The 27,801-nt window shown below is 48.6% G+C and overlaps 2 protein-coding genes across 2 annotated transcripts; both read left to right on the forward strand.

The window, feature by feature from the left end:
* On the forward strand, nt 1-9,332 carry LOC135912359 (endothelin-converting enzyme-like 1). Its single transcript, XM_065444791.2, has 2 exons — nt 1-479; nt 7,154-9,332. Exons 1-2 carry the CDS (start codon nt 201-203, stop codon nt 9,206-9,208), a joined length of 2,334 nt encoding a protein of 777 aa, XP_065300863.1. The 5' UTR covers nt 1-200; the 3' UTR covers nt 9,209-9,332.
* A 4,091-nt stretch (nt 9,333-13,423) lies between these two features.
* Nucleotides 13,424-18,628, forward strand: LOC135912360 (uncharacterized). Its single transcript, XM_065444792.2, has 2 exons — nt 13,424-14,794; nt 17,236-18,628. Exons 1-2 carry the CDS (start codon nt 13,466-13,468, stop codon nt 17,239-17,241), a joined length of 1,335 nt encoding a protein of 444 aa, XP_065300864.1. The 5' UTR covers nt 13,424-13,465; the 3' UTR covers nt 17,242-18,628.
* Nucleotides 18,629-27,801: the final 9,173 nt, after the last annotated feature.

Here is a 27,801-nt window from a genome sequence, read left to right on the forward strand (position 1 = left end):
AGGCACACGAGGAAGAGAAGAAGAACAGTCACGCTCTGCATTTCGAACGTGCCACGCGGTGTAGCAGCTGCAGCGGATCGGCTTCGCCACAGCGGTTGTTAGAAGCTCCCGGAGCAACTTTGTCCTTTCCGAAACGCGCATTCACTCGCAGAACGACGTTCAGGCGCACCGGAGACCGGGTCGAGTTGAAGAGCGTCGCGATGCCAGAGACCGGGACGAGAGCTTCCTGCAGCAGCAGCAGCAGCAGTGACAGCAGTTCGAGCTCTTCGGACGCGGGCGTGGACCCGGTGGGCGGCGGCTGCCGCGTCGCTCGGCCGGCGAGAAGGCCGGGCTTGCAGCGCCTCGAGTTGCACGAGCTTCACGAAGTGCGCCAGATGCAGGCGGCGGCGCGCCGTGCTGCCGATGCGGCGGCTCGTGGCGATGGCGCAGGCACCGCGCTGGACACGCTAGGCCTCGCAGAGCCGGCGCCGATGAACCAGGTGGGAGTCAGATGTCGAGCCCGAGAGAGTTAGACCAGCGTGTGTCGTGTGCGCATGTTGGATCATACACAGTGTGTTTTAGCGAGCACTTTCAAAAATTGTTAGGAGTTCACTGTGGCAGATATCACAATTCTAGTTCATGAGCTGGTCTATACTCGAAGCGGTGGACAATACTTGCACAGAAAATTGGGATGCAATATCTACTAATTAATAAACATGCATTATGTTTTATCTAATTGCATTATGGCCCATATTGCAATTTCAAATTATAGCCCTGGAATTCGCAAGGCGAATGGTCCACTTGGAACGAATTTCCAAGATGACATCAGTTTCGAGATATAAATTCCCGAACATTACGGAGAAATGCATTGGCGTTTCAGTTAAATGGTTAAGAAAACGTCGTTCCATGTACTGAAGCACACAAGTAACTGGAATGCCAATGCATTTCTCAGCAAAGTTCGGGAATTTATATCCAGAAACTGGTGTCGTCCTGAGAATTCGTTCCAAGTGGATCCGCCTTGCGAAGTCCACTGCTAGAATTTGTGAATTGCAATATGGGTCATAAGATAATAAGCTAAAAGTTAATTAGTGAATTCTTGTTAATGAGTCAATCTTCAATTTCAGGTTTTTGATAAGGTAGTGTCCGCAGCTTCGAGTAGACCGGCTCATAAACTAGAATTGAGCCATCTGTCACAGGCAACCTTTAATAATGTTTGAAAGTGTTCGCTGAAACTCCCTGTCTGTAGGGTAACGATATCGGGCGTTTACGTTGAAGCGATGCGCACTTGCGCTGCTGAGCCCGAGGTCATGGGTTCGAACCCGGGCGGCTGTCGCATTTCGATGGCGGCGAAATGCAAAAAAAAAGCTCGTGTACCGTGCATTGAGTGCGCGTTAAGGGGGCCCAGTGGCTCAAAAATTAATCTGGAGTTTCTCGCTACAGCGTTCCTCGTAATCAGACGGCGGATCTGGCGTTTAAAACTCATCAATTTAATTTTATTACTACTTTTTCTTAAGACGATAGTTGTTTTTCAGCTTCTTTGGCCACTTTGAATGACTGGACGATCTTGAACAGTTAATAGTGGCACCATACCCAGTGACGCAACTTGTCTACTAAGTTGGGCCACTAAGTATGCGCTTGCTGAAGTTTTGCCTAGCAGACAATATATGGGGCCCTGGGCCGCTATTTTGTAGGGATGCCTTATGCCTTATTCTATGCTATTCTTATCATCCACTACACACGGCCGCCTGATCCCGTTGATAATGTGGGCAGACCGTCGCTCTGACCACTGGCCAAGCGCGAAAAGCCAGAAAAAGCATAGCATCGGAAAAGGCATCGCTACAAAATACCAGCCCTGGTTATATATGTGCCCCGGATGGACAACTTGCCGATAGCGGCTGTCTGGCGTCGTAGACAACTTCTGCACTGCTTATGTGATATTGGTATGTGCCAATTCTTGGCCAATACCACATAACTAATGTACCAAGGTGACGGAATGCGCATGTAGCTTTAAATTGAAAGCGCTGTCTCTGGAAGAGACAACTCCGCATCGAGCAACGAAGTTGTTACAGCCAGGATACTAGGTATAATGGAGGTTGTGGTATACGGAGTTTCAACTGGGGAGCAGTGATTACAACAAGATACAGTGTGTCGTAGTATCATTCGGCATTGTGAGTTACAGTGAGATTAACACTTCATGAGTATTGGTGCACCCGTAAGGTTTCTTGATCCACGAATAGCATCGAGATTTACTTGCAGCAAGTTAGACAAGAACGCAATCGCTGACTTTGACAATAATATTCGATGGTTTCTGGCACAATTTCTTTTTTTCACTAAATTTAAAGAGAGACACATCTGGTGTGGTGGACGGCAGACAGCAGGCTGGATTAATCACAGAGGCGAACCTTGCTTGCACATTAAAGGCATAATTTACTAACCACATGGAACGAATTCGGAGGATGAAGTTCCTTCGATAATCCCCAAAGCATACGAGAAAAGAAATTTGACTTCCACTTATTATTGTCATAAGAAGTGCTTAAAAATGAGTTTCGCTAGAAAAGCAAGTGGAACAACAAGGGCATTTTTTGTTTACCGAATGTCTGACGGCGCACATCATGAGACCACGGTGTCATTCTTAGAATTTGGCCCAAGTTGATGTGCAGCCGCCGCGATGGCTTAGTGGCCACGTGGTTCTGTTGCTGAGCACAAATTCGCGGGTCCGATTCGCAGCCGTGGTCTCTTCAAGGGGGGGGGGGGGGGGGAGGTGGGGCGAAATGCAAAAACGTTTAGGTGCACGTTAAGTGAACGCCAGGAGGTCCAGACGCCTCCTCTAACGCGGCGCCCATCATAGCCCTGCAGTACCCATTAAGGCCCACAGCTGGTAAGGCAACATCATTCAGAGAACTGCGTGTTTGCCTGTCCCCTCTTTGGCTCCGTTCCCTTCAATGACACGGCCCCAGTGTTACTTTGGGATGTTATCGCCATGCATCAATAAATTAAATGATCAATTGCGGGCTACAGTTCGTAAATTGCAATATGTACGACAGTTTTACGTTAAAAATGAAGCTTTCTTAATTAGTAAATTATGCATTTTGATTTATTGCGCATGTGATGTCCGCCTCCTCGAGCAATCGAGTTCAATGCTCAGAAATGTGCTTTTTCCCACGGGAAACTTTTAGAGCGCAGCCCTTAGGCCCGTATTCACAAACCAACCTTATACTTATCTTTTGCCTTCCTTACCTTTTCAGCGCCTTAACGCGTTTCATAAACAAACCTTATGCTTAAATCGAACCTTTCCTTAACCTTACCGGCTCGGAAAAGGAGCGTTCCTTAAGGTAGCCCGGCAGCTACCTTAAGGCGCCACTTATTATGGCCGACCACGCAAGCAGCTTTTCGGAGCTAGTCGATTTTGTCACCCTATTAAGGGAAGCCGATGTTCGCGAAGCCCTTCCTTATGTAAAGCTCATCCGGCGTGTACTCAGGGACCCTCAGAATGTCATGGAGATGTACAACGACGGCGAGTTTCTTGGCAGGTTCCGCTTTTCAAAACGAGCGGTGGTACACCTTCTCTCCATCCTGCCACTTCGCTCCGTTTGCAGCGTGCCGCACAAGGCAGCTTTTCTGCGCCAGCCAATTGAATGACGAAGTGAAAACACGTGTAGAGCTGCGCTCAAATATTGCATTAGGGAGTATTGTAATCGTCCCTGAATTTAAAAAAGAATGTTAAAATACGGCCTTTGAGACCTTGTGCACTCAGTCTCTGCGGGCGTGAGGACTACGTGCAGCATCAGTTCTGTCATCATTGTCCTCCTCGTCTACATGAAAATGCGTGAAAGTGTTTATGTCCAGGCCGGTCTGTGCGGGAACCAAATCGTAGGAAAGTTTTGGAAAGTGATCGCCGATGAGCAGGGTATCGATCTCAGTGGAAGCTGCCTGGTGACTCCCATAGAATTTCCTACAAAAATTAAGAAGTTATGCGGTTTTACGTGCCAAAACCACTTTCTGATTATGAGGCACGCCGTAGTGGAGGACTCCGGAAATTTCGACCACCTGGTGATTATTAACGTGCACCTAAATCTTAGTGCACTGGTGTTTTCGCCCCCATCGAAATGCGGCCGACGTGGCCGGGATTCGATCCCGCGACCTCGTCCTCAGCAGCCCAAAACCATAGCCACTGAGCAACCACGGCAGGTGCTACAAAAAAAAAAATTACTAGAGGGAACTCTGGCGCTAGTGTCTACGGGAGCTGCAATGGGAGCGGTTTTCCCTGCATGGGAATTATGGGAAATACATGGATTTGCCTAAACTTCGTCCTTTTGGCTTCAAACGGCTTTGTGACTTTGTAAACTCGTCATTTTGAGCAGTGTATTGCGTAATAAATAATTATATAAACATCATTAAATTTGCCCGACGGCAGCAATCGGACACACGGACTTTAGCACAGAAGCCTGATATTGAAACCATTAAGCCACGGACGCATGTATCGACAAGCGAATGAAACGCACTTATGAATTTATCGCGGGCATGCCAGTGCCTTGAGACGCTAGGCGCGTTTCAAATTGGCCACCTGGACAAACTCAATCGTTGCAATTAATATCAATTGTACGCGTTCCCGGCCTCTTCTGCACTTCGAAGAATATAGATTGCGCTGAAATATACAATATGATTTATATAGCGCCTTATACAAAGCCACAATAACGTCTGAATCCACAAGCACGATGATCATACAAATCCATGTACTTTCATTCATTCCCATGGAAGGACAACGGCTGCAGCACCATAGTTCCCTCTAGTAATTTTTGTAGGAAACATTATGGTGACTCCGACTTGCAGCTGGAACGCAGCAATGTCTACTACAATGAGGCTTCCGGAGGCAAATACAGGGTCCTGAATTTTTGGCAGCGTGCGTTCAAAAAGAGATTTTGCGCTCATCGCTGCCCTGTGCTTGCTCAAATTTTGCAGAGAGATTGCTTGTTGGCGTCGACGTCATTTAGTATAACACTTGGCATAGTTAGCTGCCTGGTTTCTAAGAAAAAAGTGGAAATTTGTCGGCGCTTATGGGGATGCGAGCTGCTGAGGCGACGGCGCAAGCATAAACTTGTGTCGCCAGCTGTCGTCTTCTGCATAAAGCAGCGTCTCATGACGGGCAGTCGCCTGTTCCAGGAGCGCGCAACACACGCAACCCTCTCAGAAACGCTGCTTCTTGCAAATGACGACAAATGGCGAAACAAGTCTATGCCAGGGCTGGTTTCTCAGTCGCCATTTTTCCCATACACCAAAACAGTTTCTCATTTTTGTCTTAAAAACAGGCGATCAATTGTGCTAAGTGCTATACTAAACAAAGTCGATGCCAAAATGCGATCGTTGTGCAAAATTTGAGCAAGAACAGTGTATCGGTGAGCGCAAAAGCTTTTTTTTTTTTACACGCGCAGCCAAATAAATATTCAGGACCCTGTATCCGCCGCGTGACATCCTGGGGCGCTATACCATAAAACTATTCCAAACTTTTCTATTCCAATTCTGCTATCAGCCCTCCACGATTGGTCAAAAACTTTTTTCGACCACCCCCACTTCACCTGTCTGTCACGCGAGGTCACGAAAACCGCGATACCTCCCCATCTGATAAGATGTGTACACACTGATTATGCTTGATATGACAGAAAAAAGATAAACTGTTATTTCTGATTCGACCCCTTTTCGCCATTAACCCACGGCTATTGGTAAAAAGTTTTCGGGCTGCAGCCACTTCACCTGCCTGTCACGCGACGTCACGAAACCGCACAAACTCACCGCGTCAAAATTATGTGTACGCGATAAAGATGCATTAATATGCCGAACAAAACTGCATTTTCTTCGGAATAGCCGCAGGCTGCCCGTTCCGGAAGGAATAGAAGCTGGCTGCCGCCGATCGCTGAGACGTTGGCTACTCGCACCAGCCGGAGAGCATGAGTGTATTTGCGTATAATAAAACGTCTTGCGTTGCCGTGTAACGTTTTCGAGCACTTTCGGTACGTTTACCTCCTCATTCTGCCAACTCTTCCTTGCTGAGGGTCCGTTTTAGCGTCATTATTGAGCTTCCGTTGCATGCCGCCGCGATTTTCGACCAGCCACCGCAAGCTAAGTAAGGGAAATCCGACCAATCGTAGACGCCTGCACCACCCTCTTCATCCGGTTATCGACTTTCAGTGCAGTGGCTCAGCCCCATCGAATCCTTCTCCACTTGAGCGTTCTCCTCGCCTCTTGTCAGCCAATTAGATACGACAAGCCGCTCACTGTAGGCAATGTTATTCGTTTTTCAAAGAAACAAAAGTGACCTCCTATGAACTAGGAGAGCGTTTGATTAGTCTGTTCAGACAACCCTGCGGGTGAGCGCCCGGTGCTTGCGTTGGTGGTTACGCAAATTTGACGTCAGGAGATTGGAATAGAAACATATTCGAATAGTTTTACGTTACAGGGCCCCTCCACCACGATTTGGTAGCGATGGCGTTTCCCGATGGTAATGCCTTTCGGCGCTTTTCGTGTTCGTGAGTGGCCGCGTTCGACACTTCGCCCGCGGCGGAGCGTCTCTAGACCACTCAGGAGCGCAAAAAACGTGAAAGGCATTACCATCGGGAAAAGGCATTTTTCATCTTTCATTCATCTGGAGTGGCGCGGGTAACAGCTATGTTAAGGGCCACTACACACAGGGCGCCGAACTCGTGGACTCTGCTCGACATTGTCCGCAAGGAAGCCGTGGGCTCTGAATGCCTGCAAGACTTCCAGCTGACCTGAGATATGCACGGTAGCCGCGGTAGCCATAATAGGCACCGTGACGATATGATGCCCGCGGCTGTGGTTAGTCACGAAAGGCATTTGCTTAATAGAAACTTTTTGAACACGACCCTTGGCCAGTGTGTAGCTGCATAGATGCCTTACGCCACAGCTCTTAATTGGGCCCATATCACACCAATGTCGCATAGACATGGCATAGTGGGAAACGAAAAAGTGTTCTATGTTATTTGGTTTGTTAACATTCATCACCATTAACAGTAGAGTACGCCCAAACAATATAATTGCTACTACTATTAGACTATCACTACGGCTACCATACACGTAATACTGATGGCATGCTACAGACCTCTGCTCTCGTAAACTGTTATATAAAGCGACGTCTCTGCGCCGACATTTACATTCGCAGGAACGCAACGACGTCGAAGTAGTGGTTCGACCAGGGAATCGGTACATGAACCGGAGATTCCAAGCAGTGCTTTCCACCACGGCCATCCTCTGCAGCGTCGCTCTTCTGATTTATCTTGGCTCGACTCTATGGATTCGCATAAAGTTCCGCGACCTTCTCCGCGGCAGCACCCGAAGGCCTTATGCAGAACATGCGGACCTTCCCCTGTTTTCAGGCTGCGACGAAATGGCATGCCAACTCTACCTGGCAGCTATAAGAACTTCCATCAACAAGTCTCAAGACCCCTGCAAAGACTTCTACGGGTATGTCTGCGATGGCTGGAAGCATCAACACCGTCTGCTCTCTGTTGTGGACGCGGCTGAAGATACAATGTACAAACACGCGCTCAACGTTATCCAACAAGCTTTCCAGGACAGCCACAACCAGGCTCAAGCCGTTTCTTCTGTGACAAGCGTCGAGAAGAAAGTGGCCGCCCTAGCCAGGTCCTGTATTGAACTTGCGGAGAGCAGCCTGCAAGATCTGAGAAGGTTCATGTTCGAGCGCCATCTGCCATGGCCCGAAAAATCTCGCTGGGACCCACTAGCGATTCTGCTCGACCTGTCTGGAAACTGGAACGTTCATCTCTGGTTTCAAGTCAACATCAGACTGTCTCCACTTCACGTCGGTAGCACCGAGCCGGTACTGAAGATTGTTCCCAGCGCCGCCTTTCGCTCGTGGATGGCTACCATGCGTGCATTCGCCGGCCATCCAACAGGGTCGGCGCCGTGGCTTCGCTACCGCAGGTACGTTCGCAAGATGCTGCGCCTGTTCGGCGGTTCAGAGTCGGCTTCTGGCGAAATCGTCTCAACCATCGAGGCAATGGACAAGCTCACACTAGAAATTCTGGGACCTGCCATGAACGTGCCTGAACCGAGAATAGTGCGCATGTCCATCCGCAACCTTACCGAGACGGCGACTCTCCTCATCGGAACCGGTCGCCTGGTCCTTCTCTTCAACGAGCATTTCATGTGGGCACGACGCTTCTCGCCCAGCGATATCGTGCAAGTGGAAAACCTGGGTCTGTTGCGGTCTGTCGTCTACATCCTGGGACTCAATACCCAGACGCAAGAGGCGTTAACGCTGAGCCTGGGACTTCGCGTCGCCAACGAGCTGGGCTGGATGGCGCACAGAGAAATCGCGGACGTCACGCTCGAGCTCTCAGGCCTGCCTCCGTCGGCTCACACGCGCCGCTGCCTCGTCCAGATCGAAAGTACCGTGGGTGTCGGATGGCTCAGTCTGTTTCCCAAGCATCAGGAAGCCGAGTCCTTCGTTCGAGACGTGAGAGACGTTCTCATCGATGACGTGGCACGTCGAAGTAAAGCGTTTCTTCACCTCCGTGTCCATAGTACCGCTACCCCGTCGAACAGGGACAGCTTCCTGGCCAGCGTGCTTCCAGAACCATCACGCCGCGCTCGCTTCTTCATCCACTGGCTGAATCTGATGGTCGGGCGCTGGCGGCTGCAGGAGCAAGACATCACGAATGTTCTCAAGCCGGGCTCCTTGCTCAGCCATCGATGGAGCTTTCAAGGCGCACTCACGGTTGCGGAGGACTACTTTGTCTTTCCTTTCTACCACTCGGACCTGCCGTCAGCTGTCAACTACGGCGGCGCTGGCCGGCTAATTGCTGACGAAGTGCTCAGGGGCCTGTTTCACGAGCTGGCGTACAACCAAAGCCGCAGTCGCAACAACCGAGGCCGCACAGGGTTCTTTGAACATTCGAACTACACCCTGGCGTCAGATTGGCCCCCGTACCACGTTGACACCAAGGCTCTCCTGGCCGCCCTGTCTGCGTATAGAGTAGCTGTCGTGCAAGACTTGAGCAGTGCGTACGCCAGGCTGTCGAGCCTCGCGCAAGACAGACTTTTCTTTGTGTCATCGTGCTACGCGCTTTGCTCAAGCGGCCACTACGTGGACCCGTTGTATGGAGACGCGAGGCGCCGTTGCAACGAACCCATTAAGCAGCTGTCAGAGTTTGCAGCAGCATTCCGGTGCAAGGCGCCATTCACCAAGCTTTAGATATGACTTGAGTTTCCTTTTTTTTTTTCGTTTTGGCTTATTTCACTCGCATATATACGTTTCTCAATATGCCAATGCCGGGCGCATACGGCTTATTAAACACTTGTGGAGCATCGCAGCACCATATGGGGTCTCTTTGATGCGTGGTTAGTTTATGTATGCTCTAAAAGATGCCGTATCCTATTTGGGATACTTGACAGACCGGCTCGATACTGCAGTGTCGATTATGTATCGCGGTCGCACTTTCACAACCGTCAGGTGCGCTAGGTATTAAGGGTGTGTGAACATTCGAAGCTTTCGAATAACGAATCAGTGTCCTATACGATTCAAAGACCGAGTTGAATTGTCGCGATTGGTAAATGCGATTATTCATGAAAATATTTTCGTATATTTGAGAACGTCAACCGCGGCCAAATAAATATAAAATTGGAGCAAAAATACACTAAATTTTCACCCGCGCTGGCATAGTGCAGACATAACACATGAGAACATGAGGCTACGTTACTTGGGTAGCCATACTTCACACGCTCTACAGCGATCATTCGCACTCTTTTAGGAGCCTGTCCATCTGAAGACACTATTCTCGTACCTCCTAATGCTCCATTTGTGCTTTATTAAAGCAACGCTTCATAACGTATTATGACAAACTTCCTAACTTTAAGACTACTGGGATGTGAATTTCGTTTTATAATAATTGTAATATACACTGTTCATGGTTCGAATACTATTAGAAAAGTATTAAATTTTTTATTCGATTTGCTTATGGCACTATATGATTCCTATTCGAGTCGATACCGAAAATCAATACTCGTACACACCTACTACATTGTGGTATAAACTTTTTTAAAACAGGGTTGAAGTGCCTCAGACAGGCTGGCCAACGTTTCGATAGGTGGACCTATCTTCGTCAAAGGCGGCCTCGTCATCCTCGGCGTGTTAGTTTTAAAGGGTTAGTGCAGTGACGTCCCGTGCGGGTGTTGTCGCTGGCGGCTGGTTTTAAAGAGAGAGATTACAAGAGGGAACAGGCGTTGTCGTCCGACGTCTGTGAGCCTCATTCTCAAGACGAAGGGACAAGAGCGTGAGAGTGGGCACGCGGGGAGGAAAGAAAAGAAATAGAAGCAGAAAAAAGGGGGAAAAAAGGAAAAAAAAAAGCAGGGGGAGCCATGGCCGTACCAAGACACAACAAAGGGGGGGGGGGGGTGAAAGAAAAAGAAAGAGAAAAATGAAATCTTTTAAGAAATACGGGGGCTTGGGAGCGTGTGGGGATGTGAAAGGTTAGGAGGTAATCAGGGGAGTCGTTGGCGGCATGTTTTTGAGGCATTAGAACGGCCGGTCAAGCAATAGGTCGAGTAATTTTGAAATAGTTAAGGTGGCGGCGAGGAGTCTGCGGTGCAATGTGTGGGGGTGGCTGAAAGGCAGCGGCATGGTCTTTCAAGGGGCACTGCCCCACGCGCTTAACGTAGGTGTCGTTACGGCGGCATCCAGAAGGCGATACTCCGGGTTGAGGCGCCGAAAAAGGCATATTGACTTCGGAATGTGTTGTCGAGGGGATTTCAAAAAAAAAGGACTAAAAAAGGGGGCAGGATGTCATACATGTCATACTACATGTATGACATCCCACACGACTTTCTGAGCCGTTCGTGACACCGGAAAAACTTTAATCACGCCACTGGATTTATTTTCATGTTTTAGATTCAGATTCGGATGGTTTCTTGTTCTTGAATTCTTTCTTATTTTTCTAGAAATTCTTTTTTCCAGAAACATCCCGTTCTTCTAATTAAAAAAGAAATTGCAGCTCACACCTTACGTTGACTCTCGACGACAATGCGATTAGCATTCAAGCTGTGTAGTGACAGTATTTCGGAAGTCGCATTATTTGCACCTGTGGCGTATCACTGCTTTTCGACAGGGGAGGGGACAAGCCTTCCCCTTTCCCTCCCTATCTCTCCTATATGGTATATATTAAGAAAATTTTGCTTCAGTTGTACTTTTTGGACTTTCCAGCATTCCGCCGAGAGTGGCTGCATTCAAAAATGGGGGGGGGGGGGGGGAGGGGCTAATGAAATACTTTGCCCCACACTTTCGAATATGGGGAGGCAAGTGTTCCCCCCTCGGTAGATACGCCTATGACAGGAACACATGCGTCAAAGGAACAAACGCGTGCGTGTACACAAACAAATAAGAATATGCGTATGTTTTAAAGATCGCTTTTCCGCATTTTATCTTTACGCGAAATAAATCCTGAACTGCTAAAGTCGAGCGTCATACTTATTTTGTTCTTACAAAACATCATGACCAACATTGAATAAACAAATAAGGAAATTTCTTGTATATTAAAGACTCTCGTGCGTACTCTTTTCTATGTTACTAACTTTTGTAAGGTCACTGAATTCCCCTATATATTAACCTGGTATTAAGACATTTTTGTCATTGATATGTCCAATTCAAAAGTGTCTGAGTTCATGAGATCTGTGGGCCCAGAAGATCTTTACGGATCTGACTAAGTGAGGTCGAGTGAACCTGGCTGAGTAGAATTTGGTGAATCTCAGTCCGAGTGAGCCCAGCTAAGCATAGATCTGGCGAGCTTGATTACCAGTGAGCCTGACTGAGTATAGTTCTGATGAGTTTGAGTCCGCGTGATCGCGGCTACGTAGAATATCGGTGAGTCAGAGACCCAGCGAGCTCTAAGCAAAAAAAATATATATATATATATATATATAATTTGTGAGTGAGTCTGAGTGAGCTCCGTTTATTTTGCTGACCTATGTTCAAGCGCCTATAATGAAAGAAGTGTAGCACGCTTTGACAATAGGAATGGCACTAGACAACCAGTGTTGCAAACTAAGCTCGCGGATCAAGCAGATGGTTTTACTGAAATTGTATAAAACGTATGGTAAGAGAATGACGGTAGCCTTTTCAGCGAGAGGGTGAGGTTGGGGAGGGCGGATAACTTTTTTATAGGTGAGGATGGAGGGTGAGGAAGGGCGGTCAAAATTTTCAATCTAATGGTGAGGTGAGAAGGACACTGGCATAGTGAGGGTGAGGGAGGAAAAAAAAATGAGGGCATTTGCCCACCTCTTGTCGCGGCGTAGTGGTTTTGACGTTCTGCTGCTAAACCGGAGGGCGTGCGGTATCAAATCCCGGCCGTGGCGGCCGCATTTCGATGAGGGCGAAACGCAAAAGAACGCCCTTGTACTTTTCATTATATGCCCATTAATTAAAGAAGTCAGGTGGTCAAAATTAACCCGCAGTCCCCCACTACGGCGTGCCTCATAATCACATCATGGTATTGGCACGCAGAAAAATCTAGACTTTAATTTATTAACCCGCCTTCAATAAAAGAAATTCTTATTCTAAGAGGAGATAATAAAAAGGGAAGATAATGAAAAAGGCGGCAGATCCCACGCCCTATGGAAATCGATGTTATGCGAACCAGTGCGCTGCAAGCCTACCGATTAAGTTAACGAAACGACCATGAGAGCACCAAGGCGTAGGCGGCTGTTTCATGGCCTAGATGACACGCATGTCATGATATTCATGTCATGCCTATCATTTATGTTCATCATACGCTCTTGTCATACTATGCCAATTTTCGTACTTATCAAGTTCACGGAACGACCATGAGAGCACCAAGACCAAGGCGGCTAGATAAATGCTGTGAAAGTGGCAAATGTTGCCCATGAAGTGCTTTGCATTTAAAATTATCTATGGTCTCATCCTCTGCACAGATTGGGCACAGAGAGGAGGGCGCAGGCCAGCCCTGTTATAATAAATATGTAATAATGGTGTTTGCCAACTTAATCAGGTAAACATCACTTCAGTTTTTCTGGTGGTAAAGGAATTTTTGTGGCGAGGGGATAGGACGTGTCGATATTCGGGAAAAACTGCTGTAGTTGGGTTCAAGATGTCTTGAGCAATTGCATATCTACTGAATCTAGCAGTAGTTAAGTAAGCTGATGTAGGAAGTAATTAATGATAGGACAGGGCCACTGAGGGCCGCTCTCGCGACGTTTTCAGCCATTTCGTTCACGGATAATCCCTTATGTCCAGACACCCAAAGTAATCTAGTTAAATTTATATGGGCAGGCGTGATAACGGAACTTCCTTTTCGCCATTTCATAGACTGCCGCGTCCTACAACGGTAACTGCGGCATCTTTGGTACTTGCCACGACCCAAAGAAGAAGAAGAAGAAGAAGAAGAAGAAGAAGCTTGAACGTTCCGTCGAATCCTTGCTTTCTTAGGGGCTTCCCAATGAAATGCCCGGTGACGAAGCCTCGTGCACCCACGGTCACCAAGTTTTCGTTGCGTGCTTGATTCTGCTCACACCGCTGTTTCTATTCGGCTTCGCGGCGCTCCTGTGGGCCCTGGTGCGCGCCATCATAGGCACTTCGTCCAAGCCGGGCCCTGAGGTCCCGCCTTTCTGCTGCCCTGAAGCTATCGGAACGATAATCATGCTGTCCAACCTGACGGTGGACCCCTGCAACAACTTCATCGGATACGCCTGCTACAAGAAGAACAAGGTGGACCGCCAGGCGATCGTGGAGCGCGCGCTAGCCTCGTCCGTGCTTCACCCGACTCTTCAGGGCAAACTGCGCTCGCCCGTCAGCGACATCCTCAGGATGCACCACGAGAGCTGCCTTGCCTCGGCCGTCGGCAATCTGTTCACCGCGGAGCACGCGGTGAAAGCCGTCGTCGACCTGTTGCGGCGCTGGTCGGGAACGATCTCGCCGCACGCCGTGGACCTGATCAAACTCGTCGGTCTGCTACACTTCCGGTACTACATCTTCAGCGTCTTCAGAGCTGACAGCGTACGGTGGCACGAAAGGAACGAAACGCTGTTCGTCATCGCCGCTCTAGCCGCGCCACACATACTGGCTGCCGGCACTTCCTATCCCACAGAGTTCACGGAAGTCATGTTCGACAGCGCGAACAGTTATACGGGTCTTAACCTTACTCGCGCCGCCTTGACAGCTTTGATTGCGCGATTGCAAGCCGCACGCAATGTTTTCGACGAGAATATCTACACGGGCAAGTTTTCCCTCCTGGACGAAGCGTTTCCCAACGCAGACATGTCCTCGTGGAAGGTAATTCTGAGAACCTTCCCACTGATTGGCCTGGAGGATCCCTCCAATATCGTGGGCATCGTAGAAGTGCTCGTCGACAAGGACGCCACCGTGCAGGCTGCGGCGCTCGTCTACTTTTCTGTCCATACGGCGTGGTCCATGTTTGCCCGAGAAATCACAAATATGGACGCGGCCGCTAGCCTAGTGGCCCGGGCGGCTTTCTGTGGTGAGGAGATCGTGAAACTGTTTCCACTCTGGGACGTGTTGCTGACGCAGCAGATGACCAGTCCCGAACGAGACGCTGTCGTGCTGCAGTTATTCCACAGAGTCGCCGACGCCGTGCTTGCGGATGCTCAAGTCACCTTCTCCGCATACCTAAACTCGAGCGAGGTTCGCAGGGTGGTGCGAGGCGTTCGCGTCGTATTGGCCGTGGACATGACGTCACCGTACTCGCACCACCTGCCCGACGCCAGCGATAACTACTTCGAAAACGTGCTGGAATTCCGCGATTTCCATTTTCAGGTGAGCATTATCCAAATGACGATTAATGAGGACAGAAGTTCACTACGTACACGTAGGCTTGAAGTAATCAACAGTCATCCGACAAGACATGTTGCTTGGCCCAAAGCTGCACTTCAGCGGCAATCCTTGTTCAACAACTCTTGATTGTCTTAAATGCATATTAGTGAGCCCGATTATTATCGCACCGTGTATATCAGGAGGCCTAATTAGCACATTTCTATAGTACGTGATATTAGATGTAAGCGAGAATTGCCAGGGCTTTTCCTGCTTACCTGATGGTGAAAAAAAAAAGATTCTGTGCAAAAGAAGAAAAAACGATCATCTAGCGAAGCTGATATCGAGGCGAAGAAGGAGCCGTGCGTATATTGTTACACATACCGAGCGTTTTCCCAACAAAATTACATTACGAATTTCAGGGCTATTTTATCGCAGTCCTCGAGTACCCTCGGCACCGCATTCGCAAGCCGTGCATTGTGCCAGAGAAATACGCACCTCTCCTCGTAAGTACAGCCACGCTCTCCTGCGCGCGCGCGCTGTACAGAACTCTCGGTGAATCCGAAATTCAAGGCGTCGACGCGTTTTGAGTCGTGCGTACCCAGGTACATGGCTGCGACAGTATAGGCCTATCATATCAGTGTATGTACGACGATCCAGCAGTAGTGCAAAAAATTGGAGGACGCTTAAGCTTCGCCTTCAAGAGTGGGACGCGACAGCGTTCCCGTCGACCCGCCAAGGGGTATAAGACAATGCGCTACGGCACAGCAATCACTTACGATGCGCCCACCTATCACGCGGTGAACGTCGAGCAACGCAGCGTTCGGCGCGACAACGAAACGTGCGCCTGAGCGAACGAAACGAACCAAAGAACTCGGTGTCTCGGAGGGAAAACGATCTACGCCGTGATCGGCACGGGCAGAGAGATAGATAGTAATCTAAACCGGAAGCACGGCGAAGCGTCGTCAGGGGAGAGGGAGTCCCGCGACGCGCCTGGCAGCGGTCCCAATGCGCGCGCGGCGCGCCTCCTGTCGGGGCAGCGCCGTACATTGAGAGGAGGGGGTCTTCTGTGTTTGCCGCAAGATGGCTCTGCGTGTGCGGAAAGCGCAAAAGAAATGCAGCGGAAACGCACTTCGCAACTCGTGTAATTGTGACTTCTGTACGTTACATGTTCATAATTACCGATATACACCGCAGTATAACTTTCCACGGCTGGTTTCGAAGGCAACACCGCATTCACTAGAGGCGCGTTTGCACCGCTTGGAAGCATCGAACTCGTGGCTGAGTGGTAGCGTCTCTGTCTCACACTCCGGAGACCTGGGTTCGATTCCCACCGGGCCAATCTTGGAAGTTGCTTTTTATTTATGAAGAGCGTGCCGTGATTTATCGCTCACGGTCAACGCCGCCGACGCCGACACCCGACGCCGACGACACCGGCTTTTCTGCGACACGAGCTCCTTAACGCTATCGCGTTAAAATTGGAGGACGCTTAAGCTTCGCCTTCAAGAGTGGGACGCGACAGCGTTCCCGTCGACCCGCCAAGGGGTATAAGACAATGCGCTACGGCACAGCAATCACTTACGATGCGCCCCGCATCGGACTTAGCGCCCACCTATCACGCGGTGAACGTCGAGCAACGCAGCGTTCGGCGCGACAACGAAACGTGCGCCTGAGCGAACGAAACGAACCAAAGAACTCGGTGTCTCGGAGGGAAAACGATCTGCGCCAGCCAAACGTCGTGATCGGCACGCGCAGAGAGATAGATAGTAATCTAAACCGGAAGCACGGCGAAGCGTCGTCAGGGGAGAGGGAGTCCCGCGACGCGCCTGGCAGCGGTCCCAATGCGCGCGCGGCGCGCCTCCTGTCGGGGCAGCGCCGTACATTGAGAGGAGGGGGTCTTCTGTGTTTGCCGCAAGATGGCTCTGCATGTGCGGAAAGCGCAAAAGAAATGCAGCGGAAACGCACTTCGCAACTCGTGTAATTGTGACTTCTGTACGTTACATGTTCATAATTACCGATATACACCGCAGTATAACTTTCCACGGCTGGTTTCGAAGGCAACACCGCATTCACTAGAGGCGCGTTTGCACCGCTTGGAAGCATCGAACTCGTGGCTGAGTGGTAGCGTCTCTGTCTCACACTCCGGAGACCTGGGTTCGATTCCCACCGGGCCAATCTTGGAAGTTGCTTTTTATTTATGAAAAGCCTGCCGTGATTTATCGCTCACGGTCAACGCCGCCGACGCCGACACCCGACGCCGACGACACCGGCTTTTCTGCGACACGAGCTCCTTAACGCTATCGCGTTAAAATGGCTTACGTGAAGCCGGGAGGTGTAAGTTGGGCGGCGCAGCGGCAGCACGAGAGAATAACAGAACATTTTAACAGATACAAGAACGATACCGTCGTCCTCCGGTGCTCTGAGGAAGTTTGTTTTCACTCTTTCAGGTGTGACGCATCAACGCGGCGCGGGGTCTCTCAGGGCTGCACAGGCTCCGACATAACTTGTTCCAGGCGTTTGTCAGCAGAGCGGGCAGTCATATCGTCATCTCGGCCGGCGTCTATACGCTCCTCAACTTCAACGCCACCCGCAGAGGCAACCGCACCCGAGTCAACGGCGCCGCTGTGAACAATGCCACTGTGCTCGGCGTCCTGCTCGCCGACGCTCTCTGGGACGCGCTGATCGACAGAAAGAACTGGGATTTCAAGACTGGTGAAAAACTGTTCTTTCACGCGTACTGTATGAGAGACATCCTCGGACGCGACCTGGCCCCCGATCTGAAGCACGCTCTGCTGTCGCTGCAATCCACGGCCCGCGCCGTTGCAGCTCCGGGTTGGCACCGGAGGGCGCTGGCGTTCGGCTACTACCACCTTTCGGCTAGTCAAGTATTCTTCATGCTTTTTGTCCTGCACCACTCGTGTCAGGCTCTCGACTTGAACTACGACGATGATGGGCTGAGCCTGTCGGAGTCCATTCGGCACATCGGAGAGTTCTGCGATGCCTTTGGTTGCGCGTCGCAGCCGCAGATCGACTGGCCCACTGTCTGTGAAGAGCCTTCTGAAGACAGACGCACTGGGCTTCAGTCCCACCTATCGCGGAAGCGTCGCGCGAAAGCTGTGCATTAGCCGGGGTGCACGCGTCATTTCATTTGCTAGTAGCGAGGTGCCGAGGGATGCAAAAGAAACAGAACTAGCATTTGTTTTACCTTTCCAGTTGTCGCGCACCCTATTTTTCTTCATCGGTACCTCGTGAAATGCTATCGTAGTTATTGGCGTTTTTCATGTTTGTTCTGTGGAAGTAACTTGAACTCAGACTGCAGTTAGGATCTCAAAGTGCTCCTTGTCTGTCACGTTATTTAGCTGCTTTGTTCTTGTGCGCCTGCTGTGTCGAACACGTACACTGCTACTTGAATCCGGTGAACGCGCGCGACATTGTTCTCTTTGATTCTGGATTTTCTAATGAGCTATTTTTGCCACTTTGGTTTTGCATTGATTCAGTTATTTCGTGCCAGTTTCGGGAACTTCAGTGTTTTAGAATGATGACTTCAGTGGTGTTTTACTATGGACGTAGTACTTGTGAGCTGCCGTTTCATGTATGTTAAACCAAGATGCAACATCCTCTTATGCTTGCCCTAGGTGCTAGAGTTATGCCTTCTTGAATCACCTGTTATGCAACTGCTTGATAGCCTGTGGAACGTGCCGCATGTATCCGCAGTAATTCTTGAAGGGTGTGTTGCCGTTCCCAGTCGTTTCAACTTCTTTCATTGCAAACATTGTTTAATGTCCAGACCACGATCTGGCCTGTGTGTGTGATGTTTTAAATTCTTATTTTCATTCTTTTCGGTGTTAGTATTCTCTATGACCCACCCCTGCCTAAAGCATGGTACATAAGTTGGCATTGCTGCGAAAATAGAAGGTTTGCTTTGATGAATCTATAAAAGAAATGGTAGGCGACGCTAATCTTTGACTTAGGTATCTCTTAGTGGCACTCGCACCTGGGCGTTGGTGGTCTTTAGGTTAAGCGAGTGAAAGCCTTTTGCCTGGCACGATATGCGGGCGAGAAGGGAGGGAGGGCGTGGGGGAAGAGCAGCGCGCGTCGCCTGGCGGGGCGTAGCCCCCTAGCGAGCAGCGCACGAAGCGCACCTTACGCGCCCTCTCCTGTGGTGACGTCAGAGCATGTAACAAGTGCGCATGCGCAGCGGTTGCAAGGAAGCGAGCGAGGGAGCAGGTAGGCGCCGGGAAAGGAGAGAGAGGAAGGCGGGACATCACATCCGCGGTGCTCGATAGATGTTCAGTCTATGCCAGGCAATTGTTTTCTATTGATTAGCCGGTTTAATATCATGCCACCTTCTTACAGAAGCACATGTGCTCCATGCGAAAAAAAAAATGGCTGTGGCTTAGCTAAGGTTAAGCCCAGGATGCGAAGCATACTAAACTTTATTTTAGTTGTTGAACCACTGTTTAGCCTCGTGAACTGCTGTTGCTTGGCTATATTTGGTTCGGCTACACGAAGAAACAACTCGTGCGTTACTCTGCTTCGCCTTCAAGAGTGGAACGCGACAGCGTTCCCGTCGACCCGCCAAGGGGTGTAAGACAATGGGCTACGCGCAGCGACAACGCGCCCCGCATTGGATGCGGCGAGCGTCGAGCAACGCAGCGTTCGGCGCGGCAACGAAGTGTGCGCCTGAGCAAGCGACGCACGCCTAGAAACAGCTCGTTTCTAAGGCAACACCGCATTCACTAGAGGCGCTATTGTACCGCTTTGAAGCATCGCTCAGTGGTAGCGTCTCCGTCTCACACTCCGGAGACCCTGGTTTGATTCCCACCTAGCCCATCTTGCAGGAGGTGAGCCAAAGCCACCTAGAATGTCTCCAGGAGGCATCTTACCTCGTGTGTGTCTAGCAGAGGCAAGCGCAGCTGCTTATATACCGCCGCGACGCCGCGAGCGACGGCGCGAGTTGGAGCCCCGTTTCTCCTCTGTCGTGACGTCACGGTGTCACGTGGTATGGCATGGGGTCAAAGGTCATTGAAGGCGACACCGCCGCGCCTGAGGAGCTGGGTTGAGCTCTAGTAATATGCTTCGCATAAAAAGACAACTGCGGCTGTGGTTAGATATAGAGTGCTATGGCGGAGGACAAGTGTAGCGGTCGGTATAAGTTAAACCGAGGCGCGTGGAAAGGAGTCCTGGCTTCTGGACTTGCGCATCGAAATTCGCCGTTGCGTATAAAATCCGAAGCGCAAACTAGACTAAAGCTTTTACAAGGCTGGCTTCAGAGACTATACGAATGAAGCGCGTGAGGTACAAGGAGACGCGGTCTGGGCGTCCTTCGGTGCACGAAAGGAACAAAGCAAAATCTGTTTTGAAAAACAACTGAGGAATTTGAAGAAAATTAGATGGGAAACTAAGGATAGGAAGTACCTATAAAGGAAAAACATCGACTCGCAGCGAAAAAAAAGGAATGAACCTGGAAACTGTTAGTGAAAGTCCTTCCACGTTAAAAGTGCTGTCCACGTTAAAGACGTGCAAAGGGACCAGAAAATGGGAGTTAAACGTGAAATTAGAATTGCGGAAACAGCACACTATATAGGCGCGATGGAGAAGTAAGCCAGCCCTGAAACTACATGAAACAGCAAAAAAGAAAGAATCATACGACAAATGGTTTATAATGATTTAAAGGGCAATGAAGTACTGTTCGACGTCTCATTAGTATGTCTGAGAGCACTGTGTTCCAGGAGAAATTTTTAATAATTACGGCAATATGTGCTTAGCGGCGTGAAAATAGCACAGAGACAGCAGGACACGTGTTATTAGCATGTTGCAGCGTTCATCCAGAGGTAAATGAAGAGGTATTTAAGCTGTCTATAGTAGAGGAAAGAAAACTTAATGAACCAGTGGTAGAGAAGCTGAAGTACTCCTGGCGTAAAGACAGGGAACACAAGGTATGCAAAGAAACTAGTTTTTAAGGCAGTATATATTCCTTCAGGTTCGATGGTTGGTTAACACAAGCCGCGAGTTTTAGAGCCTAGTATAGAGCAGGAGGCAAATTACGAGCGTGGTGGCATTAAGCATCGCCCCTTTTCAATGGGGATTCTCATAATATCCATCCATACACTTAAGATCACTGCTCTCAACTTAAACAGCACGCGCGCGCGGCTCAGAGAAGCAAAGTCGAGAGAGCTCTGAAAAGGGACGGTAACCGAACCGACTAAAGTTGGCACTCGACGTTGATACGCTCGCTTCTCTCGTTGGCGCCGGAATATCTGGCAACCTTTGACCCTCGCCTCAAGGATGGATCGAAAAGCGAAATCTTCGCTCGCATGGCTACCATTGCGTCGCTCTCCTCGGCGAGGCTTCCCATACTTCGAAAGCACCGCTGTCTTGCCGCGGAGGTGCGGAGAGTGGACACAGATGGAAAACAAGAAGCACAGGGCAGGGAGGTGATGGGGGTGACGGAGGGGGGTGAGGGGAGACGTGGCGCCGGGCAACGTTGGCGCCGGGCGCCTACATGGAAGAGGTACTTGCGTTGTCGGAGCTCTGCGATGGCTCCGGAATGACGTTACAGGGCCACAGGGGTGAACACAAGGAAAGGGAAGTGACCTTGACCATACAGCGTAGATCGGAGCGATCAGCTGCGGCAGCAATCAGCAACGCGGCGTCCGCGCGCTTCCCTGCTGAGCTGTTTTAGAGCACAGGTCTTAGGCGTCCGCTTCTGCGCTTAGCGTCGGAGTCCCTCGGACTGTCTGGATGGTGCAGACGGTATCTTGTTCTGTCATACCGCTTCTTCTGTTGGCTGCGCGGTTTACAAGGTGTGCCACTTGAGTATCGGTAGCCTGAAGCTTCCGTAGTGTTCTGACTCCTGAGCCGTCTTTTGGGATGTTTAGGCCAAGAATCCGGAGAGAGTCGATTTGACGGATAGGGACGCCATCAAGAGAGACTCCCGATTCCGTAATTTTACATACTGGGGATCTTCCTCGAGTTCGGATTTTAAGTACCAGGAGTTCACATTTCTCCGGTGCGCAGAGAAGTCCGCAATTTTTTAGGTCAGCGTTGGGGTAGTCTACGACTTCGCGGAGGGCGTCCTGGTGCTGTTCCGGGGAGCCGCTTCGAATTCAGATTGTTATATTGTCGGCATACAAGGAGTGCCGTATGCCGCCTAGTTTATCAAGAACCTTCGGGAGTTTCGGCATACCGATGTTAAACCGAAGGAGCGATATAACTGAGCCTCGCGGGGTGCCTTTTTCTGCTACTCGAAATTTGTCCGTCTTGAGATTTCCTAGGTCGCTGGGCGCCGTACGGTTTGTCGACAGAGCTTGGACGTGGTTGTATGTACGCTCCCCACAACTGGTGTCCCGTAGATTCCAGAGAATGACGGCGTGTCCAAAAAAAAAAAGTATTTTTAGGCTCGCTCATTGACCACTCTTTGTCCAACCTTTCTTGTGTCCCCCACAAGTTTTCGTTGTTTGACCTCATATCGCACATCATTACTCTGAAGCACCTTTTTGCGAGAACTTTAACCTGCAATTAAACACAACGTTAACTAAAGCTATATTTCACAAAAATATATTCTTGCAGACGATTGCTGAAGCTGACTGGTCACGTGTGTCATCTAAACATGACGCCGTCTTTATGCACTGAGCTTGTCTATAATTTTGACCTGCAGTCATTCTTCTACTAAAATGGTTACATGCCACGCACAAAAAAAACTTATTTTCTGCATACATCCACGTTAACCACTAGCATTCTGCGAAGTTTATGACATAAGGGGCGCTATAACGTGAAACTATTCCAAAATGTTTTATTCAAATCTCCTGGCGTCAAATTTGCGTAACCGCCAACGCAAGCTTCGCGTGGTCACCCGCAGGGTTGTCTGAAGAGACCAACCAAACGCTCTCCTCCTTCATAGGAGGCCACTTATGTTTGCTTGAAAAACGAATAACATTGCCTACACTGAGTGGCTTGTCTTATCTAATTGACAGAAAAGGGCGAGGAGCACACTAAAGTGGAGAGGGTCTCGATGGGGCCGAGTCACTGCATTGAAGATCGATAAACGGATGAAGAGGTTGGTGCCGACGTCTGCGAGTGGTAATCGATAATTGTGTGCATTGAGTACTTTTTCAAGCTGATATTATATTTATGTTTGAACAGTCATTATAACAAGAGGCGCCCGTACAGTGCTTCAGTCTTAGGCTGGAACTTATGCTGGAAATCGCCACACTCAGAAAGACAACTCAAATTTAAGGTGGCACAAGCAAAACCCACACATGCGGCACAACAACAAGAACACACGAAAGCGGCGCCCTCTACGGTCAAAACACTGCAACTCCTAGTACAACAGATGCAAAGCATCCAAAACTTCCAAGAACAACGCTGATTTAGAGGGACTTAAAGGATACGTAGAAGAAACGCTAGCCCGATAAAGGCCACTGCGTAAAAGAGCAAATAGCAACCCCAACACACCGTCGATTAGGAAAGCCAAGAAATGTATAATCTCAGACTCGACGGAAGTCGAAAGCGAAATCAACAATGGCCAGTAAAACGCCCAGAACCGAACACAGCGCTGAGATATGACACTGGAACTGCCGCTCTTTCCAAAGAAGAGCGGCAGCGCTACAGACACATCAATTCGGCCATTAGTGTTGTTACCGTGAATTACGCTGTGACCGTTCTTTTGGTCGCGGCGGTGGTGTATTAATCACTGTGTCCGACAATCTAGAATGCTTTGAAGTTAGTGTTGATACTACATTGGAGTTCAGATGTGTACAGGTTACAATTACCAATAAAGCTCTTTTATTTTGTGCATGCTACCGCACACCATCTACGCCCGTCGGCTGTTATAACGACCTTCATGATATTCTGAACATAATTGAAACAACGTTTCCTGATCGTCCCATTTTTATTTTTGACGACTTCAATTTCCCGAACATTAACTGGTCTAGCCCTGCGGTAGACGGTGACGGATCTTCCGAGTCGGCAAGTTTTTCGGCCCACTGCTCCTTCTTCTCGCGAACACAAATGGTTACCCAGCCGACAAGGACGAAAGCTACCAGCTCTAATGTATCAGACCTTTTGCTAACGAGCACCCCAGATTTTGTTTTCGAGGTAAAATACTTGCCAGGCCAAAGTGATCATTCTTTACTGCACATCACGTTGAATTTACCGTCGAATAAAACGCCAAATAAAACGAAAACCATTTACAATTATGCTAAAGCAATTTTTCTTCAATTAATGATGGCTTCCGGCTTTTTCTTGTCGATTTCGTCCTGGCATTTGCCGAACGATCTGTTAACGACAACTGGTGCATTTTTTAAGAAAAACTGCATGAATTAATCGAATTGCACGTCCCTCGTAAAATCATCACGACTGATCATAGGTCCCCATGGTTCACTCGCTCCTTAAAACGCCTCGGGAACCGAAAAAGGCGGTTATATGTCAGGGCGAGGACGTCCGGAGGATCGGAGCATTGGTCAGCTCTAAGAGCCGCAGTTGGCACTTATAAAGAATCGTTAAAACATGCTAAACAACATTTCTTTATTGTCACACTGCCATCATTTCTTTTAACTGATACTAAAAAATTCTGGAACGTTGTTAATGGGTGAGATGAGCCATCAATCTCTCTCCTGGATTCTCAATCAAATCCCATTCCTAACAGTGACAGTGCTAAACTGCTTAATGAGACTTTTGCTAATGCATTTTCTGTCCCTTTTAGCGCATCACTACCAGACTCTACTCCCAATATCGTATTTACAATGGATTCCATTCGTTCTGACTTTGAAGGCATTGTAAGTATCATAGATCGTTTAAAGTTATCCTCTTCATGTGGTCCCGATGATATCAGCACTAAAAGGCTGAAAAACATTAAAGTATATTTTTCCATCATACTGTCGAAAATATTTGAGCAATCCCTTCAGACTTGTCAGGGAGGTCACAAGTCTGAAGAAATCGGCTAAGGTGGTTCCACCCCCTAAATCAGGCGACAAGCACCTATCACTCAACTATCGGCCAGTATCACAGCATTCCTTTCAAGATAATGAAACATGTTTTCTTGTCATCCCTAGCGAACTTTCATGAGTCATCATCCTTTTTCACTCGTGTACAGCATAGTTTTAGAAAGCACTTTTCTTGTGAAACACAGCTAATAAATTTTACAAATGATATTAACTTCATACTTGATCGTGGCAGTGAGGTTGACTGTATATATTTAGATTTTTCCAAAGAATTTGACAAAGTCTCTCACAGCTTGTTTCTTCACAAACTAAGTGAACTTAACATCGACCAAAATGTACTACGACGGATTGAATGCTTTTTGTCTAACAGGTTCCAGTACGTGCATGCTAACGGCATGAACTCATCATCGGTTCCTGCGACCTCAGGCGTCCCACAAGGTTCTGTTATCGGTCCCTGGCTGTTTCATGTATATATTTATGACTTGCCTAACAACGTAACATCTACACTGCGACTTTTTGCGGATGACTGTGTGGTTTAGCGGGAATGAAAGAATACTAATGACCCTGTACTACTCCAGGAAGACTTGGCTACTATATCTAACTGGTGTTCGCAATAGAAGGTGACACTTAACGAGACTAAATGCAAAGTAATGCGTTTTTCGCGTTGTGTCAATTCGTGCCTCACTTCCTACACTATTGGTACTTCCCTGCTGACACCGGTAACGTCTCACAAATACCTCGGCGTCATTATAACGTGAAACCTAGCTTGGAAGGCACATATCATTGCTATCATCGCGTCCGCTAATCGCATGCTTGGATATCTGAAACGGAAATTTTTCATTAACCCCGACACCTGTTAAATTTCTGTACAAATCGCTTGTCCGCTCCAAATTAGAATATGCTAACTCAGTATGGGACCCTTTCACAAACTCTCTTAGCGACGCCCTCGAAGCCGTACAGAACAGAGCAGCACGTTTCATCTTCCGTAACTATGATTGTTTGTCCAGCGTCAGAGAAGTTCAAAACACATTGTCACTAACCTCTTTCTCAATGCGCAGGAAAATATCACGCGTGTGTCTGTTTTTTAAAATTTACCACATGAATTCCACCCTTAAAGATACGTTACTCACGCCGCCAACATATGTTTCATTCCGCTTAGATCATCCATGCAAAGTTGGTGTTGCTACAGTGCCGTACAACATCCTGCAGGAGTTCATTCATTCCAAAAACATCGTTGGACTGGAACGAGCTACCACGGGATATTGCACTTTCGAAAGGCTTTGATAAATTTAAGAAGAAATTGTCAACACATTATTGCGTGCCATAGCTTTGGTTCCATTTCCTTTTTCCTCCTTTTTCCTGTAAGCATGGCATTCTTACATATTTTCCCCCAGACTTGCTGTGTTCATATTGTACTAATGGGGACGTTTTACAATTTGCCTTTTGTAACATCTTATTGAAATGTGTGTACACTACCCTCAATAATGCCGTGTGGGCCATGAGTATGCCTGCAATAAATAAATAAATAAATAAATAAATAAATAAATAAATAAATAAATAAATAAATAAATAAATAAATAAATCAGCAAACCTGATATTATATGCCTCCAAAAAAATAGAAAAGCGTACAGTCATGCTCAGGGATTACTACACAGTTAGAAATCAGCAGTACCCGTGGGTTGCTAGATGAGTGCACAAAGGGATAGCGGTGAGCTCACACTATGCCGCTCAATGCACAACCGAGCACCAAATCATCGAAATACACACATGGAAGAAAGGGAGAGCAAAGACCTTTATTTGCAACAAATACAGCCTTCCCAAGGAACGTTGACCAGACTTTGCGGCAATTATTGAGCACGCACTGGGCTACCTAAAACGAAAAGTCAAATTTGTACTCCCAGGTGACTTCAACGCTCCCCGCGCCAATTGCGGATGCGGATGAGATGCGCCCGAAAGCAAAGGCCTGGTTGAAGTTACAGACGAATATGATCTAGACCTAGTAACCCTCCCACTAACACCCACTAGACTGGGAAATAGCGTGTACGGGTACACCTACCCCGACCTTACGTTCACGCTTAACACGGCGGATGGGCAATGGAGGAATTTAGACGAAAACCTGGGTAGTGACCACTTTGTTATTAGCTATTCAATGACCGCACCATGGCTCAAACGTTCACCAAAACAGGCCAAAGTCACAAGCAAGGTGCGAGACCGGGCTAGGTGGTATTCCATGCTGAAGTGACTAGCGCAAAAGTAGACACGGGGCACAAAAGGGCGACAAAGAGAAACAGGAAGGTGCTTAAACGAGAGACTACAAGAGCATAATCAGAAACTTCAAAAAGAGAGAGAAGGTTCCCTTGGGATACATTGCTCCCAATGTGAATTTCAGCCGCTCTTTGAGAAAAACTGAAATAATAGCAAGGCATGGGCAGGAACACACCAGACTCATCATTAAGACGGCGGCTATCGCAGAATTTGAATTCCTGGGGACTGTCCCTGGGTGACCACCTTAAGGCCTGCCCCCGCCATGGTGCGCTCTTGTCTGCTTGTGATAACCATGTTGTCTTGCACGTGTGCAACAGTTTCCGATCAAGTGTGCAAGAACATATATTGATAACCTTTTGTGTAATAAACACCAGTTGGAAGTTTTCGATTGTCCTTGCCGCCCTTTTGTGCCGCGTGTGTACTCTTGTGCTAGTCACTTCAGCAAAGCCACAAAATGGACGGCGTACAGAAAATGTCCAATGTCCACAGCATCCCCAAACACAGCCGAGGGCTGCGTAAAGAAACTCAAAGTCGCGCACAAAGCCGCAAGAAACATATCCGTTAACGGGAAAACCACTGCAGTCGACCCGCAGCTGCTGCACCTGTGGGAGGGACGGCACAGGTTAACCAAGCGCTGAAAAAACCAGACTGAATGGAAAACTTAATGCAAAAATAGCAACTGTAACGGAACAAGGAAATGAGTATGCCAGACAGCTGTGAGCGGAAAATTGGCTACAATTTTGCGATTCACTCAGAGGGACGTTATCCACTGCTAAGACATGGGCTATCTTACGCAGCACGATA

This window comes from Dermacentor albipictus, chromosome 5 (assembly GCF_038994185.2).
Source record: "Dermacentor albipictus isolate Rhodes 1998 colony chromosome 5, USDA_Dalb.pri_finalv2, whole genome shotgun sequence".
Taxonomy (NCBI): Eukaryota; Metazoa; Arthropoda; class Arachnida; order Ixodida; family Ixodidae; genus Dermacentor; species Dermacentor albipictus.

Excerpts from the sequence above, each read along its gene's own strand:
- LOC135912359 (XM_065444791.2), top strand. The coding sequence starts at position 201 with ATGCCAGAGACCGGGACGAGAGCTTCCTGCAGCAGCAGCAGCAGCAGT. Across the intron at positions 480-7,153 it reads AGCCGGCGCCGATGAACCAG|GAACGCAACGACGTCGAAGT; the intron begins GTGGGAGTCAGA and ends TTACATTCGCAG.
- LOC135912360 (XM_065444792.2), top strand. The coding sequence starts at position 13,466 with ATGCCCGGTGACGAAGCCTCGTGCACCCACGGTCACCAAGTTTTCGTT.